Source organism: Cucurbita moschata, unplaced genomic scaffold, assembly GCF_002738365.1.
Source record: "Cucurbita moschata cultivar Rifu unplaced genomic scaffold, Cmos_1.0 Cmo_Scf00038, whole genome shotgun sequence".
Taxonomy (NCBI): Eukaryota; Viridiplantae; Streptophyta; class Magnoliopsida; order Cucurbitales; family Cucurbitaceae; genus Cucurbita; species Cucurbita moschata.
In genome coordinates, this window is record NW_019268554.1 from 67157 (window position 1) to 84355 (window position 17199).

General features: G+C 37.2%; 3 protein-coding genes across 4 annotated transcripts; all 3 read left to right on the forward strand.

The window, feature by feature from the left end:
• Positions 1 to 206: 206 nt before the first annotated feature.
• On the forward strand, positions 207 to 3197 carry LOC111432346 (nascent polypeptide-associated complex subunit alpha-like protein 1). The gene is made up of 4 exons (XM_023069188.1): positions 207 to 357; positions 922 to 1003; positions 2428 to 2555; positions 2640 to 3197. The coding sequence occupies exons 1-4, from the start codon at positions 298 to 300 to the stop codon at positions 2973 to 2975; spliced, it is 606 nt and encodes a 201-aa protein (XP_022924956.1). The 5' UTR covers positions 207 to 297; the 3' UTR covers positions 2976 to 3197.
• A 539-nt stretch (positions 3198 to 3736) lies between these two features.
• On the forward strand, positions 3737 to 5544 carry LOC111432347 (nascent polypeptide-associated complex subunit alpha-like protein 1). The gene is made up of 4 exons (XM_023069189.1): positions 3737 to 3900; positions 4383 to 4464; positions 4803 to 4930; positions 5037 to 5544. Exons 1-4 carry the CDS (start codon positions 3841 to 3843, stop codon positions 5367 to 5369), a joined length of 603 nt encoding a protein of 200 aa, XP_022924957.1. The 5' UTR covers positions 3737 to 3840; the 3' UTR covers positions 5370 to 5544.
• Positions 5545 to 12991: 7447 nt separating this feature from the next.
• On the forward strand, positions 12992 to 15989 carry LOC111432344 (probable E3 ubiquitin-protein ligase RHC1A). 2 transcript variants are annotated; one of them, XM_023069187.1, is made up of 2 exons: positions 12992 to 13170; positions 14806 to 15989. In XM_023069187.1, the coding sequence occupies exon 2, from the start codon at positions 14824 to 14826 to the stop codon at positions 15700 to 15702; it is 879 nt and encodes a 292-aa protein (XP_022924955.1). In that variant the 5' UTR covers positions 12992 to 13170; positions 14806 to 14823; the 3' UTR covers positions 15703 to 15989. The 2 variants fall into 2 exon arrangements, with proteins under 2 accessions (XP_022924955.1, XP_022924954.1); XM_023069186.1 differs by having other exon boundaries at positions 12995 to 13170; positions 14766 to 15989.
• Positions 15990 to 17199: the final 1210 nt, after the last annotated feature.

Consider the following 17199-nt stretch of genomic DNA (forward strand, 5'->3'; position numbering starts at 1 on the left):
GATTTGAAATTTGAATTTGGTACCTGTGTGTCCAGACATTTCTATGAAGTCTATGACGTGATTAAGAAACCAATTGGTTTCATCATGTTTCATCGTGTTTATGAATTAAACATGTAATTTAATATTTAGTTTATTAGTTAATACCAAAATCCTTATCCGAACTGGGATCCGAACCCGGGACCGAATAAGATCATATAATAAGCCGGAGCTAATTGGGCTTTTAGGGTTTCTTCTGTCGTTAGAAGCTCTCCGTGGTTTTCGCTTCGTCTCGCTGATCTTTTACTCATCTCCAAAGCCATGACTGCTCAGACTCAGGAAGAGCTTCTCGCCGCTCATCTGGAGGAGCAAAAAATTAATGTAATCTCTCTCTCTCTCTCTGTGTCATGTCTTCTCTTTGCTTGAACTGAAAGATTTGCCAGAAGGATCTCGGTTTGGAACTGTTTCTTTTACTCCTCTAGTGTTGGTAGTGATTTGTAGTGGTTTGAATTTTCTTGTTTTAAACTTGTTTTATGACTTGAGCCATTTCCGTAATCGATTCCGATGTTATATATATACCAAATTCCAGTACATAAGAGTAATTTGCATGGTTTGAATTCATTTTCGGTTTTAGTCTTGGAGGAGATTTGGCGTTGGTAACTGAATCTGACCTTGTTTCTGTTTTTTGAAAGCATTTGGAGTGTATTGAATTGGAATGTCAGCATTCTAGAATCATATGGTTGTATTTAATGGTGTAAGTAGTACCATCAATCAAGAAACAAAACCTGGGGTTGAGGATTTGACATTACGTATTCTGCAACTGTTAGTTCTATTATAAGTAAAAGAGTTTGCTCAAATTTTTATTTTTACCTTACAGATCTAATTGGAATCAGAATTAATTTGTATATGGATCCGTAAAATTATATTTTCATGATTTTATTGCAGTCTGATGAACCTGTGATTGAGGTTGAGGATGACGACGATGATGATGAAGAAGATGATGACAAAGACGAGGATGATGCAGAAGGTACGCTAATATTTGAACTATTAACTTTGTATATGAATTTCCTTATTATCTCTTTAAGTTCTCCAATTTTTGCTGCATTGTGCATATAGTAGTAGTGCATTATTGTTCAGAATTTTCCAAATCCTATCTATTCATTTGGTTAACTTTGCTATAATATGTGGAAACTCGGTTATTTTAAACGATTGAGATACATTCATTCAACACCTTTAATACAAGGTGAATGCGACAAGGAGCTTGGAGTTGAGTTATTGTTTCCATTAGCATTTTCTTCACACGGATGCTTTCTAAAGCAATAAATGAGTGTACTTTTGGGATTCTTAATGTAATTTGCTCATTCATTCTGCATGTGGAGCTGCGTAGGGCATGCATATATGTTTGTGTGTGATCATAATATAACTTCTATAAACGAGTTTAATTTTTATTGACAGAAGTGTGATTAGTAAATTTTAGGCTAAATTAGAAATATTATTGAACTTTGCTCTTTGTTTCAAAAGGTTTCTTATTCTTTCAATAGTTGCAATATTTTTGTTGATATTTCATAAATGTTTCAAAACTAGTATTGAAATAAAAATCTATTAGAATGTTAGATGAAAAATGGACATGACAGTAACTTGGAATGGTGTGGTGGTGAGTAGGACATGCTTGGATTAAATTTGAATAAATGACATTGAGACACATTGACTTTTTGTCCAATATTTAAGTGATTTTTTCTACTCCAAAGGTAGTTCTGAAACTTTTATGTAAGGTCTAGAGTAATGTTGGATCTCTTGTAATAAGAAAGGTATTTGTCAAACAAATGACAAAATTTAGAGGTATTTTTGTAATATAGCCTAAATTTTATCAAGCTAAAGCAAATAATTTATGTCCATGTCTGTGAGATCCCACATTAGTTGGGGAGGAGAACGATACATTTTTCATCCAGGTGTGAAAACCTCTCTCTAGCAGATGCGTTTTAAAAACCTTGAGAAGAATTCCGAAAGTGATAGTCCAAAGAGGGTAATATGTGCTAGCAGTGAGTTTGGACATTTACAAATGGTATTAGTGTCAAATATCGGGCGATGTGCCAGCGAGGAGGCTAAGCTCCAAAGAGGGTGGACACGAAGTGGTGTGCCAGTGAGGATGTTGGGTCCAATGGGGGTGGATTGTGAGATCCCACATTGGGGGGAAGAGAACGAAGCATTCTTCATAAGGGTGTGGAAACCTCTCCCTAGCAGGTGCGTTTTAAAAACCTTGAGGGGAAGTCCGAAAGGGAAAGCTCAAAAAGGACAATATTTGCTAGCGGTGGGCTTATGCTGGTACAATTTTCATATAGTTTGAATCTTGCCTTGATCTTTTTCAGTCTCTTAGTCTCTCGTGTTTGTGTGTTGCTGGTGGGTTACTAGATTGGTAATTTGGTATATGTGGTATGGAATTTCTTGTGGCAGGGCATGGAGAGGCCAGTGGCAGGTCTAAGCAAAGCAGAAGTGAAAAAAAAAGTCGCAAAGCAATGCTGAAACTCGGAATGAAGCCGATCCTCGGTGTGAGCCGTGTCACAGTCAAGAAGAGCAAGAATGTTGGTTTTCTCCAAGTCCCAAATCTGATTTCCTAAATTGATTTAACCTAAATACATCTAACATCTATGAAATTTTTCCTGCAGATTCTTTTTGTCATTTCAAAACCAGATGTCTTCAAGAGCCCCAATTCCGACACCTACGTTATTTTCGGGGAAGCAAAGATCGAAGATTTGAGCTCCCAACTACAGACCCAGGCTGCAGAGCAGTTCAAGGCTCCTAATCTGAGTAACTTGACAACAAAGCTTGAGCCAGCAACTGTTGCTGCTCAAGACGACGAAGTAGTCGATGAGACCGGGGTCGAACCCAAGGACGTCGAACTAGTGATGACTCAAGCCGGGGTATCAAGACCAAGGGCCGTGAAAGCACTCAAAGCAGCAGATGGCGATATTGTGTCTGCTATTATGGAACTTACAAATTAATAAGGGCAGTCAGGAGGAGGATGTTTCTATATGGAATGTTGGAATCTTTTTCCCCAAATGTTTCACCTGCTGAATTTGAAGTTGAGAAATTTGAATGTACTGTAAACTTTATGTTAGTTTTTATATGTACCTTATGCCGATCATTAGCCAGACTATGGGGGGGTTCTCAGGTATTCAGAATTGAAGAAAAATGAAGCTATACAAAAATTATTCGACAATGAACTCAATTCAACCCACTTTTAGATTGAATTGGGTTAGTTCGGGTAATTTATTCAAAATTTTATTTTTAACGAACGTAAAATGTAGGAACTTATGAACCAATTGACAGCTCAACCTTATTTCAATTCAATCTAACTCAGATGGTACTTGGATAGTTTAAATTGATTGAGTTTTTAGGTCATTGAATTTTTTGAATTGCCCTAATACGGTGGCTTGAACGCATGACTTTGAATTACATGCATGAATATAGATTGTATGGGTTAGTTTGGATAGTTTAGATGATTGATTGAACCATCCTAATACGGTGGCTTGAACCTACAACCTCGAATCGAATCGATTACATGCATATTAGAGTTAAGTGATACCATATTTTTTAATTCCATGGATTAAATGATACCATATGCATATATTTCCATAGGCTAAGTAATTCAATAACGGCCCACTATCAATTTATGCCCAAAATCTTTTAACCCTAGACCGTGACCGTACCCGGACCCGGACCCGTACCCGAATTTGGTCATTTGGGGGATCCAATATAAACGGTCGGAGATATTTGGGTTTTAGGGTTTCTTTCTTCGTCCGACAAACACTTCACCGTGCTTTGTCTCTTCGTCTCGCTGCTCTTTCTACTCTCATCCCTATCGCCATGACTGCGCAGACCCAGGAAGAGCTTCTCGCTGCTCAGCTCGAGGAGCAGAAGATTAATGTCTCTCTCTCTCTCTCTCATGTTCTTGTTTGTTTGAAATCGATTTCATTTTCTGATGAGTTGGTAGTAGTACTTTTGTGGTAGTTTGATATCAGATGAAAATACGAGTTTTCTTTTCTTTTGAACTCAGTCTAACAGTTTCATTTCGTTTTCGGGTTGTTAGATGTAGATAATTTATTTAGTTCCTATCTTAGAAGCGATTTCTATTGGTTTTAAGTTCTTTCCGTGTGTAGTCTTGGAGGAGATTTGGTTTTCTTGATGGAATCTCTTAATTGCTTGTATTTATGGTTTATAAATAAAATAAGTGGTAGTGGATTTAAATTTAGAATACTGTACAACCTTCAGAAGATGTAGATATTCAACGCCCCATTTACCAAGATTACTTAAGAATCTTGCTCAACATGTTTACTTTTATTGTACCTATTAAGCTGGAATGAAATTCGACCCCGTAAATTTATATTGTTCTACCAACTATCTTGCAGCCTGATGAGCCTGTAGTTGAGGATGATGACGATGACGATGATGATGAAGAAGATGACGACAAAGATGACGATGATGCAGAAGGTATATGCATATTTAAACAAGTAACTAAATATGAGGATCCTCGTATTAATTCTTAAGTTATGCATTTTTTTTCACTTCGGGTGGTACTGTTAAGCATTCAGATTGAATCATTATTTAATTCAGCATTCGGTCTCAAGTAGAAAATTCCTTTCAAGTTGAACGAGACAGCTTGTGGCTTGATTCTTCAGGAGATATGGTTATCATATCACTTCAGTAAATGAGTTTAGAATGTGTTTCCTTACACGTTGCCTTACTCATTCTCCATATTATGTTAGTTTGTGTTGTTGCCTTGATACGTTGATTAGAACATGTTGTGAGTATGGAGTTGTTGGTTGCAGGCCATGGAGAGGCCAGTGGCAGGTCTAAGCAAAGCAGAAGCGAAAAGAAGAGTCGCAAGGCGATGTTGAAACTCGGGATGAAGCCAATCTCTGGTGTGAGCCGTGTCACAGTCAAGAAGAGCAAGAATGTTAGTTTACCCTCATGTCCAATATTTGATTTTCTAAAATATTGTCAGTTCGATAATCTTGCTCACATTTCGGATACATCTGATACCTATCACCATTTCCTCGCAGATTCTTTTCGTCATTTCGAAACCAGATGTTTTCAAGAGTCCCACTTCTGATACCTACATTGTTTTTGGGGAAGCCAAGATTGAAGATTTGAGTTCCCAACTACAAACTCAAGCTGCAGAGCAGTTCAAGGCACCAAATTTGAGTAACTTGACATCAAAGCCTGAGCCATCAGCCGTTGCTCATGAGGATGAAGTGGTCGATGAGAGCGGGGTTGAACCCAAGGACATTGAACTGGTGATGACTCAAGCTGGAGTATCGAGACCAAGGGCTGTGAAAGCACTCAAAGCAGCTGATGGTGATATTGTATCTGCTATAATGGAACTTACAAATTAACAAGTACAAGTAAGATGTTTTTGTATCAGAGTGTTGGTTCCTTCTTTACCCTTGTGTTTTACCTGCAGAATTTGATGTTATGAGATTTTGAATGGTTCTGTAAACTTTCATATTAGTTTTTATATTACCTTGTGCTGATTATTATTCACAATTTTAAAGGCTGCTGGGATTCTAATGTTATGTGCATTATGATCTAAGTTTTTGATTTTATCATTTTGAGGTTTATGGTGGACGAGCCAGTAGTTTAGAATGCACGAGGTATAACCTGACATGACGTTATGGATCTAATTCCTTGTAGATGAAAATCTAGTATTGATTGACTTTATTCCACAATGTCTCTTAGCGGGTCACTTAGTCTTAAAAATAGAACGAGGTCACATCTCACGGATCACGGGTGGACTTATAACATAGACGATAGAAAATAACAATTTTAAGTGTGCTTTAGGATTCTATGTGTAACTTTGATGGTTTAATGTGCTTAGATGAGTCGATGATGATGTATCACTATTAGAGTAGGTCCTATTGAGCCAACCATGAGAAATCATGGAAAACTATCATAGTTGAACAATGATGAGGTATTATGATACTATACGAGCCTCAATTGGGCTAGAACATGATGAATTAAGAGCAACATGTAAGTCATCTAGCTCGACCTTGCCTTTACTCGCAGCCAAAGTCGCTCAAATGCAACATCGTATCCATATTCTCATCTTGGTTTCTAATTGCATGGCCTTCGTTGTCATGATGTCCTCTTAAGCTTCGGGATGTAATTGACTATCTTGCTTACTTGAACATGTCCATCGAGAATGGACCCATATATCATTCATATTATAAGGGCCTCTTGAACATCCATCATCCTGGTTCTATTGAGGCATGGACCCTCCCATTTCCATGCTAAATCATTTATGAAAGCCATACCAGATAGCGGGTGCATATTTCAACTTTCGACACACGGGCATGGACGCAATGTCTGGCACATTCGTGTTGTCCGACACTCATTGAAAGATTCATTTCAATGGAAGTCGTTTGGGGTACTCGTCTCGCAATGCTCGCCCTCACTGTAACACACGTATGTGCCACAGAGTAGCTTGCTTAGGCCACATAGGGGTGGCAGAGAGCTGACACCATGTCTCCTCCTACCGTACATTTTGAAGCATTTCTAATCTTTCTGGAGTAGACATGATTTTGGCGAGTGGCATACGACCTTGTGGAACATCCATCAGGTGTCCAATTGACACGAAATTTGGTGAGCCTTCATCTTTTATGTAGATGGACTTAATTTAAGAGTCGCAGGTTGAAAATCATATCGAAATCTTGACTTCTGAGGTTATGTTCTGGAGGCCTACTCAGCTCTGTTCGAGTTTGTCTTCAACATTCATGTCGCTTTAATGCACTCTTCTTGATGTATTGAATAATACACCATCCTCCTCGGTTGTGTCATGAGACTTGTCTGTCTCGCCACTCACATGGTCGAATGGGCACAATTTGAGAGTCACTACCTTGTCAGTCTACATGTGGAAGTCACAACCTATTGTCTTTATAGCATAGTTGTGACACTCTTCCCCATTTAAACTAGTCAACATCCTCGATGACTAACTCGGAGGCATAATCGCATCGTGGATTGTGACAATTTCTCCCATTTAATCTCGACATCGTCTCGATGACGACTAAAACATAGGATAGGCTGCTAACCTGAGTCACTGAACTTTATCATGCTCCAAAATGAATACGAAAACTTGCGCACTACTTTCGGTCTATCCCACTAACGATATTCTCTCGGTCTTAGAGACTCGCAGCATAATCAAGACAAAACATAACTGTCCATTGTAGGCTTCCCACTAAAGACCTAACTTGCCCTTCTCTCTGCTAGGCATTTTTTCACCTAAATTAGAGGGAGTGCACCCCGAACATGATCACTTTGGCCTCAACCATCATACTCTCGTAGTCACACAGAGATTTGAATCATAACATTTTCTCGTCAGGGCCAGAACCCTTTTTAGTAGCAATGTCTAGAAGCTGTACACAACCTCATGTTGGCACTAGACTTCAACCAACTTCTCATTTGGCCATCAGTATGTGGCGAATGCTACAATGTCACTTCTATGGTCTTACTACAACTTTGTTCTCTACGTTGTTCACGTCCAACCTGATATTATCTTCTCGAGCAGATTCTGGTCTCAACATTCTTGTGAAGCCTCCCACCGTAAGCACTAGGCGATGGCTCAAAGAATACACGTGTGCTTGCTTCTTGGAGCAATTCTACAGGTAAGCAACCCATTTTTTCTCGGTCATCCCTATCTTGTTGATGCTTAGCTATGGGGATGTAACTAGTTGTCAATTTTTCCTACCCAAGTTATATGCTATCAAAATTGTGGTCGATGCTTATTCACTTATAGCCTATAACATTACTTTCTTACAAACTCTTTCTAACGTATTTCCTCACTCACGTTTCATAGAACATTTTCTGCCAAACATGACTCGAGGCTCGATCATACACCAAAATTGTCAACAAACTTCAATTTTCACACAACTGACTTGTACGTCAGGTTCGAACAAGTATCACACTATCGTTGTCTCACTACTGAAAGAGTGTGATTGTGCCAAAGGGCAGAGTAGGGACGAAGACAAGAAATACAATCCCAGTCTCTGGCCTCATTTACCTAACAAGAAAAAATCTCTCTCTATTCCCACCCTTATCCTTCGTTTAAATGAGAATTTCCTACCCCATTCGGGATGGGTTCTCACGGATCCCGGACCCTATAAGATAAAGGAATATCTTTATTGTTGACCACGCCCCTGCCCCTAATTCTAGTGTGACCTACTCGACTGTTGTAGTAGGCATCTAGATAATTGAAAATTTGGTGTAATCGAGTCAAATCTCCACTTCTATCTCGAGGCAACTCACTAGAATTCTAGCAAGCAACCAACAACCTCTATTTGTTTTTTTTTTTTTAAGAAACAATTACAAAATTAACTATCAACTACAAACGAGAGAGCATGCCAAAAAAAAAAAAAAATTAATGGCACCTAGTTCAAGTGTATAAAAAATAGATAAATTAGATTTTTTCTTATCACTTTTAGAACCCGACTTTAAAAAAGATAGCCATATTCTTCTAAAACAAATGATCAATCTCGGTTCATTCGTCTCTACTACCTTTTATGGATTCTTCAACTTTTACTTTATTTTTTTTATATTTTTTTTATGAATTATTCAAATATTCTTAATCTTCCTAACAGTATAAAAAATAGAGTTGGATTGTGAACCCAATCTCGAGTGAATCAGTTGACTCGATAAAAAAAAAATTCAATATACAAATGAAAATAAACTTTTTACGTTTTTTAAAAATTCAACAAATCTAAACCAAAAAAAAAAAAAAAAAATCTTAATTCTTAGAGTTTAGGTTAAATAGTTGGTGGGACCTAATATTTCTATTTTTATTTTTATTATAATTTTAGTGATTCCTACAAATTTCTTCCATTTTTTTCCTATTTTTTTTTTCATTTATTTATATTTAATTAACAATAGTTTATATATATATATATATATATATAATAAATAAGTAAGATTTTTTAAGATATTTCTTAAATTGAAAGAACACATGTTTGGATGGTTTGGAGTTGTCTATTTGTATTTTTTTTATAATATTAATTTCTTAATTTATTTATATTTATTTTAAGTTTTTTTTATAAATATTTTGTATTGTATTTCTTTTTTTCGTAAAAATTTGAAAAGATAAGTAGTCTCTTTCTTCATTGTTGTGTTTTAATTTAATGTATTAATTAATTAAATCAATTTTCATTATAAAATTTTAGAATAATACATATTTTAGATCATTTAAAAAGAGAAATATAAAATAGTTGACGTTTGTAACTAATATTAATGATACGTTGTAATCTGTGAATGTTTGTCTGAGATTTATGAGATTTAATTATTAATGTAACGTATACCGTAGATAATAATAATTTTTAAAATAATAAGAATAAAAAAAATAACATGACAACCAACCAAATCCAACCTAAAAATAGAGGGTAGGGTTGTGAATTTGATGGTAGCTGTGGAGTCACTGGTCCAACCAACTCAAAATTTTGGGTTGGTCCAAAAGATTTTTCCAATTCAGTCCAACCCAACTTGTATACATTAGGGGTGTACATGGTCCGGGTTGAGTTGGGTTTAGAAATTTTTTTGACCCAATCCAACCCTAAAATTTTCACACCCCCAATCTAAGGATTTTGCCCCATAAACCCAAAACTGAACCGAGTTAGTTCAGATTCAGAAAAATGAACCCAAACCAACTCGAAAAGGTAATCCAATTCAGCCCAACCTTTACCGTTCGGGTTGGGTTAGTGGATTGTTGGGTTGAATGTACATGCCTAATCATTGGACTTTTCGATTTAGGGTTCGTTTCCCTAAAAACGGGAAAAGATAAAAGGTGTATGGTCCACTATTGTTAGAGATGAAATTATTAGGGATGCCATATGCTGTGATCCATTGAATTATTACAACCCCACATCTTCTTTTCTGCCCTAATTTGGATTCTTTTGTATGGCTATATACAATTATTCATCTATATTCTTACACTAAATATTTCAAATTGAAGTAAAAAATCATCTTTCACTTCCCGATCGTGATCGAATGCAGAAGCTAACTACAATTCATTGTATAGCTCCACGAAAAATACTATCAATTATTTAGGATTACTTCGTCTTTACCTCAAATTTTTTTGGAGAAGATTGAGTATTTAAAATACCAAGCAAATGACCCGAGTATTGAGATCAGAAAATGCATACAACACATGCAATATTACTATAACTATCATGACCGGTGAGACTTTGGATGTATATTACTTCTATATACATGACTCATGCAGATGCATATGAACCCATTAGGCTAATATCACTATTATACGCCTTAGCCCTAGTGATATGAACCACGACCAAGGAATTTTCATATCTCAAGGTCCAATTACAAGAACGAGAGCCAAGAAGCTACAACAAACCTTATATAGTTATATTCAAGCCATGGTGAGCTCATCAAAGAAAATTCTAGAAGACGTTGGAGACCTCCCTTATATGTTATGCAAAGTTGAGCTTCAAGGCAGAGATGAATTAAATGCACTTGAAGTTGCATTTAATGAACTCCGCTGAATTTATCAAATAGTCCAAGGATGACTAATAAGCACATTTTATTATTTGCATTATTTAATTATAGTTTAACTATTTGTTGTCATATTTAAGCTAGTTTTAAATATAGGAGGGAAGGTTATATTGGTTACTATATTTCACCGTTAACTAACTCATTTAATTTTGGAGTTATATATCACGTAGGTTAAGGTTTGTAAAGGCTATATAAAGCCTTCTTTTCTTTTATTAGACATCAGATTTTGGAATTAAGAATAGAATTTCTATTTTAGCTTTGTTCAAAGCTAAACTTTCTTTGCAAATTCTTGTGTTTAGAACTTGCATGTAGGGTCATTCAAGTAGTATTGATCAAACCTTTGGTGGAGTGATTCGAATCACGAGTTTAGAAACGAGTTTTCTTTACTCTTAATCTTGATCATCAAGGTAATCCGTTCCAAACTTTCCCTTGAGTTGATTTCCATATCACCTAGCTACGGGTCTATGTATGCTTGCATAGTTGGAACAAACATAAAAAAGAGAATACAAGATAAAGTTTCGTAACTGTATGCATATGACCACAACATGAATGAGGTCTCACGATATAAAAACAATAGTTCATTGATATGGTACAACATATCATATTTTTATATAGAAAGCAATACTCACAACTGACGTGACCGACATGCTATCGAACAACACTTAATCAATAGGACTATTAGTCTCAATAACTCGTGTCTAATCCTCGCAGTAGCACATGCTAATCATATAACAATTAATTCATTCAACCAAATCCTAATTGCTTATGATGAGAAAATTTCCGACGAGACAATTGTAGTAAAGGTGTTGAGAAGTTGAACTCCAAAGTTTGACCATGTGGTGGCTACTATAGAAGAAGCTAAGGATCTATTAGTACGTTATGTTGATGAACTAATGGTCTCTTTTCAAATTCATGAGTTATCAATAGATCGTAAGAAAAGAATAAAGAAATGACACTTCAAGTGAAGAACGACCGCCACCAACAAAGGGAAAAATGCTCATTCTGACCTGTAGAGGTCGTAGAAGAGGAGGATTTTGTGACAACCTTGGTCATGGTAGCATGGATATAGGGAGAAATAGTTGACAAAGACAGTTCAATGAGCAAAATAACTTAAGGAGTGATATTCAATGTCACAATTGCAGAGATGCTAGTCTTAACAAAGAGATGCTAGTTAAGGAAAAGGAAATTAATTATGGTAAGATAAGACTGTGTCGTGTTCAATTTGTGCCTGATTTAGGGTATAATTTATTGGTGTGAGGTAATTGATGACGAGAGGACATTCCATTCTATTTCATGACAACACGTGTCATTACAAATAAGAAATCCAGCCAGAAAGTTTAAATTCTCACCGACTTCAAATAAGATATTTCCATTGGATGCTTCTAACGTGTGGAATTTTGCTCTTGATATAGGTATATTCGTATAAAGGACAGGTATGAGTTTTAGGGTTACCAAAAATTGATTCATCTAGAAGCATGCATTTATGGCAAGCAGACTAGAAAGCTAAAACAACTTTAAATTGTCCAGAATTAATTCATGTTAATTTACGTAAGTCAATGCAAACCAGTCTTTTCGTGGAGTGTTTATTTTTCATTATTTACTGATGAGTACAGTTGCATGAGTTGCATGAGTTGCGTTTACTTCCCACAACATAAGTTATAAACCTTTGACAAGTTCCAAAATTTTGAGGTTATGATGGAGAACCAAGGTGTCTGCCACATCGTTAAAATTTTTCACACAAATAAAGGTGACGAGCACATGTCTATTGTATTCAATCTTTTGTGCGAAGAAAATGGCATCGAAACGGAGTTAACAACTCCTTACACTCTATAAAAAATAGAATCATGGAACGAAAAAATCGAATTGTTGTGGAGATGACAAGAAGTATGTTACAAGTAAGAAAACTTTCAAACCAATTTCCAATTTTGTGGAGATGATTTTCATCTGTGTAGTTTAAAATGTGTTGTGATTTAGTTTAAAATGAAAATCATAAACGAAATTTTACTTGTACGACAAGCTACTTCAAACTATATCAAGTTGACTTTTACTTTTAAGGTTTATTTTCGACCCTTCAAATAGTTATTCAAGCTGTTGACTTAGTACGAAGATTTTAAATATTAAAATGAAAGTTGCATGTTATGTTTCTTCTTATGTTTAGATTTGCATGCAAAAGAGTCATTCAAGTAATCTTGATCGAGCTATCTTGGGAAGTGATTCGAGTTTTGAGTTTATAAAAATTAACTAAAACGACTCAAAAAAATGCAATAATATAAAAATTTATATTTTTTTAAAACTTTTAATTATATATTTCAAAAAGGGTATTATGGACAAACCACATGTAATAAAATTTTGCTAAATCCAACCAATTAGAATAAAATAAGAATAAAATTAGAATTAAAATAACGACCAATTAAATAAATAGATAAATAGATTAATAAATAAATAAAATGGAAATGGAAACAAAAGGTCACGTCGGTCCTCTCTCCACCTCGTAGCCCAAAGCCTGGGTTAACCCATCATCCACTCTGTCTTCTTCGTCTTCTCTCTTTCTTTCTCTCTCTTCTTTCTCTCTCTTCTCTGTGGCTGTTCAGTTCGAGAAAAAACGGGAATTCGGTGGATCCACTTTTCTCTTTCGTCTTCCTAAAGGTTAAATTCTGTATCTCATTTTCTAGGGTTACTTTTTCTCCCCTTTTTCTGTTAATTCATTCAATTCCAATCAATGCCTCTGTAACACTGCTTTCTGTTTTAGAAGTTTCTTGAGTCTTTGCTGTTTTCTATCTTTGGAGGATTTTTGGTAATTTGCACGTAGGGGTGCTGTTTGATGAATCCTTGATTTGTTTCTGTGACCTATTTAGAATTGAAATTTGAGTGGGGATTTTGAAGTGTTGTTAATTGTTTTTACTTGTATCAACTTTGGAATATGTGTTTTAGCTTTCTTTTCCTGCTCTGTGTTTGTTTTTTTTTTTTTTTATAATGAATTTGTGCTTGTTCTGTACTGTTGTGGCTTGAATTCAGTTTGTGGGATTTGTACGTTTATCCGTCTTTATGATGTTGGGCGTTTTATTGGATGAATTTGGAGTGATTGGTTTGTTCAACTTCATTGGATTCTGATACTTTATTAGCTTTACCACTTCTTTGATTTTGTAAATTTTGATCAATTTGATGCTAAATATTAAAATTTGTCTTTATGTTTCATTCATTTACCTCAAAATTTAGCTCAATCTCAATATTGATCTTGATGTATTTAGTGTCAGCTCGTTGCTCAAAGTCCTAGAAGCATCACTTCTCTATATTGGTGTAAAAATTTGGTTCTTGTTTATAGTTATGGGTTAAATTCTCTCATATCTACTGGAGGAATCTTTTGTGATCTCTTTGGATGGGTATCACCTTTTGTATCATATCAATGAAATTGTTTCCTATACAAAATTATAAAATCATTGATATGTATGAGCTATAGGGTTATGTTCGTGCCAAGGAAGATCACGAAAAGATAAAAAAAGACTAGTTAGTAGTTAAGAGTGGAGCAGATGAAAATATGAAGTGTTTGATCTCTGGATTTTCTGTTGTGATTGTCATTTATGCATAAACTATAGAACTTGTTGATGGTTATATTTGGGTGGTAGGTATGGGTTCTTGACCGATAGTTATATTCGAGTTTTATGAACTTATTATGTAACAGTCCAAGCCCATTGCTAGCAAATATTGTCTTCTTTGAGCTTTCCTTCCTGGGCTTCCCCTCAAGGTTTTACAACGTATCTACTAGGGAGAGGTTTTCACACCCTTATAAGGAATGTTTTGTTCCCCTCTCCAACCGATGTGGGATCTCACAATCCACCCCCGTTGAGGGCCCAATGTCCTTGCTGGGACACTTCCTGGTGTCTAGCTCTGATATCATTTGTAACGGCCCAAGCCCACCGCTAGCAGATATTGTCCACTTTGGGCTTTCCCTTGTAGGCTCCCCCTCAAGGTTTTAAAACGCGTCTATTAGGGAGAGATTTTCACACTCTTATAAGGAATGTTTCGTTCCCTTCTCCAACTGATGTGGGATCTCACACATTAGTTTACTTAAGCTTGGCTTATGATGTATGGTTTGGTTCTTTCTAATGCTTTTTCATGTTGTATCAGTTGCTTCTGATGACTACACATCTTATTCACTCGTTGAAGTTGATTTAGTCTTATATATATATTGCAAAAGTTAGACATTATGCTGAGATAGCATTTTGGTGCTTGAGGAGTTTCAGGGATAAGTCTCAGCTTTCTTCTGCTAATATACTTCTATAGAGAGTAGGAGAAGAGAGGATGTCGAGTGGGCAGAACACCCATTGGTGTTATAGATGCAGAAGGTCGATACGTCTTTGTGGTCGAGATGCAGTTTGCCCCAACTGTAATGGAGGATTCATTCAAGAACTCGACGACATGGTGCCTGGAAACCCGTTTGATTTCTTTGGTCTGGATCATGACGAAGACCGTGATCATGGGCTGGGAGCGTTCTCTGCTTTTATGAGACAACGGTTAGCTGAAAGAAACGACATGAGGGGAAGAGCAGAGTCACTTTTCGAGCGTAACCCAGGATTTGGCCCTCTATTAATATTTGGTGGTCAAATTCCTTTGAGAAACCGTAGGCTAGAAGCTCTCTTCAATGGGGCTCCTGGCATTGGAATTACACGGGGTGATGGTGGTGACTACTTCATAGGCCCTGGACTGGAGGAGCTATTCGAACAGCTTTCGGAAAATGGTCATCGTGGTCCTCCACCGGCATCTAGATCATTGATTGACGCTATGCCAACGGTTAAGATCACGCAGCGACATCTTCGCTCAGATTCACATTGTCCAGTTTGCAAAGAAAAATTTGAACTGGGATCAGAAGCAAGGCAGATGGCCTGTAATCACATGTACCACTCAGATTGTATAGTTCCATGGCTGGTTCAGCACAACTCTTGCCCTGTCTGCCGCCAGGAACTGCCACCACAGGTAATGGGGGGCGCGGGCCATAACACCAACAGTCAAAACCGAAACAACAGCTACAACAACAATGGCAATGGCTCCTCCAGGGTTAATCCAGGAAGGCGGAATCCATTCTCTTATCTGTGGCCATTTCGGTCATCGAATTCTAGCTCCAACCATGGCGGAGCAGGGAGCAGTGAATCGAGGAACCACCAGATGGGGTATTCGGGATAATCGATACACTAGCTTTTCACCATGAATTGAGATTTGAAGATTGTTTGTAGTAAAAATGGATGAATTTTGTCTCTTAAATACATGGAGGCTCCAGCTTTGTTTGAAGAAGATACACAGGGTATTGTATTTTTTGTGAAAAATTTCCTTTGTAAATGACCTTTAATTTGTAGCTGCTTATTGCTTATGTTGTTTTTCCTTCATTTTTCCAAGTTGAAAAGAAGACGCATAAATTAATATCAAATGGGGGAAAGTGTTTCACTGCCTCGTGTTGGAGTGCTTTACATTTATATATTTTTTAGATTTTTTTCCCCTTCTTTACTGTCTTGTCTCATAAGCACTCTTGACACACTCACAAAATTTTCTTTTCTCGAGTTCTTTGTTGACTTGGACACACAAAGTGTGACTCTCATATCAATTGTCATGATCGTACTTCTTCAATCGTGCGGCGTCGTGGTCTTGACACGCTCACGACAAAGTCGTAAGGGGAACGAAAGTCATCTGGCTCGACCTTGCCTCTACTCTAAGCCAAGGTCTCTCGTAAACAACGTCGCATCTCATCTTCATCTTGGTTCTTAACAACACGACCTCATGCACCATAATGCCATTCCATGTCTCGAGACAGCTCGGACTTCTTGGCTTGCTTGGACACATCCGACGGAGACTGACCATGCATTAAAAGACATTTTTCAAAGGAAGATGTCCAAGATGCTTATCATGCAACGCTCGCCCACACTTCGATACACGTATGTGCCACAAGGTAGCTCGCTTAGGTCACAGAGCCTAGGGGCGCTGGAGAGCTAACACCATGTCTCACTCTACAGTACATTTTGAGGCATTTTCAATCCTCCTCAAGTAGACGACATTTTCGTGAGCGGTCATACGGACTCGTGCATTATCCTTCAAGTATTCGATTGACACCAAATTTTTTCATGTTTCATATTGATAGACTTAACTTCAGAGCTACATGCCGAAACTCATATCGAAACCCTGATTTCTGATGTTATTGCCCGAGGCCCTACCTTGCCCTCTTCAAGTTTGTCTTCGACATTTGTATCACTTCATTCTCACAAATCTTGCATATGCCTCGACTTAGCTTGAATGCACACCCTTAGTGTGTTAGATGATACACCGTCTTTCTTGGCTGCATCATGACACTTCTCAATCTTAATCCTCACGTGGCTGGATGGGTCTCACGTAAGGGTTGCCCCTTGTCTCTCTGGTGTGTGGGGGTCACAACCTACTTTCTCTCAATGAGGTTGTGACACTAGGCACCTGGTGGTGGGTTGGCGATTGATTGGGACACACTGGCTAGGTTGAGCATTCGCGTGGGCTAGGTGTCAACCAGAGGTGGAACATTCAAGTGGGCATCCAAAGCTGTGACAAGTTCAAACGACTGGGGTCTAGAGGTTAAGGTTCAGATTCTCGTCCGAATTCTAAGCTTGAGATCTAGATTAGAAGCTAGTTTTGACCGGATTTAGTCTCCTTGTTCCTCTTATG

What these genes read in the sequence shown, in the direction of transcription:
- LOC111432346 (XM_023069188.1), top strand. Translation starts at nt 298, where the DNA reads ATGACTGCTCAGACTCAGGAAGAGCTTCTCGCCGCTCATCTGGAGGAG. An exon ending in TGGAGGAGCAAAAAATTAAT is followed by an intron (nt 358 to 921) that starts GTAATCTCTCTC and finishes ATTTTATTGCAG; the next exon opens with TCTGATGAACCTGTGATTGA. An exon ending in AGACGAGGATGATGCAGAAG is followed by an intron (nt 1,004 to 2,427) that starts GTACGCTAATAT and finishes TTCTTGTGGCAG; the next exon opens with GGCATGGAGAGGCCAGTGGC.
- LOC111432347 (XM_023069189.1), top strand. Translation starts at nt 3,841, where the DNA reads ATGACTGCGCAGACCCAGGAAGAGCTTCTCGCTGCTCAGCTCGAGGAG. An exon ending in TCGAGGAGCAGAAGATTAAT is followed by an intron (nt 3,901 to 4,382) that starts GTCTCTCTCTCT and finishes ACTATCTTGCAG; the next exon opens with CCTGATGAGCCTGTAGTTGA. An exon ending in CAGTCAAGAAGAGCAAGAAT is followed by an intron (nt 4,931 to 5,036) that starts GTTAGTTTACCC and finishes ATTTCCTCGCAG; the next exon opens with ATTCTTTTCGTCATTTCGAA.
- LOC111432344 (XM_023069187.1), top strand. Translation starts at nt 14,824, where the DNA reads ATGTCGAGTGGGCAGAACACCCATTGGTGTTATAGATGCAGAAGGTCG.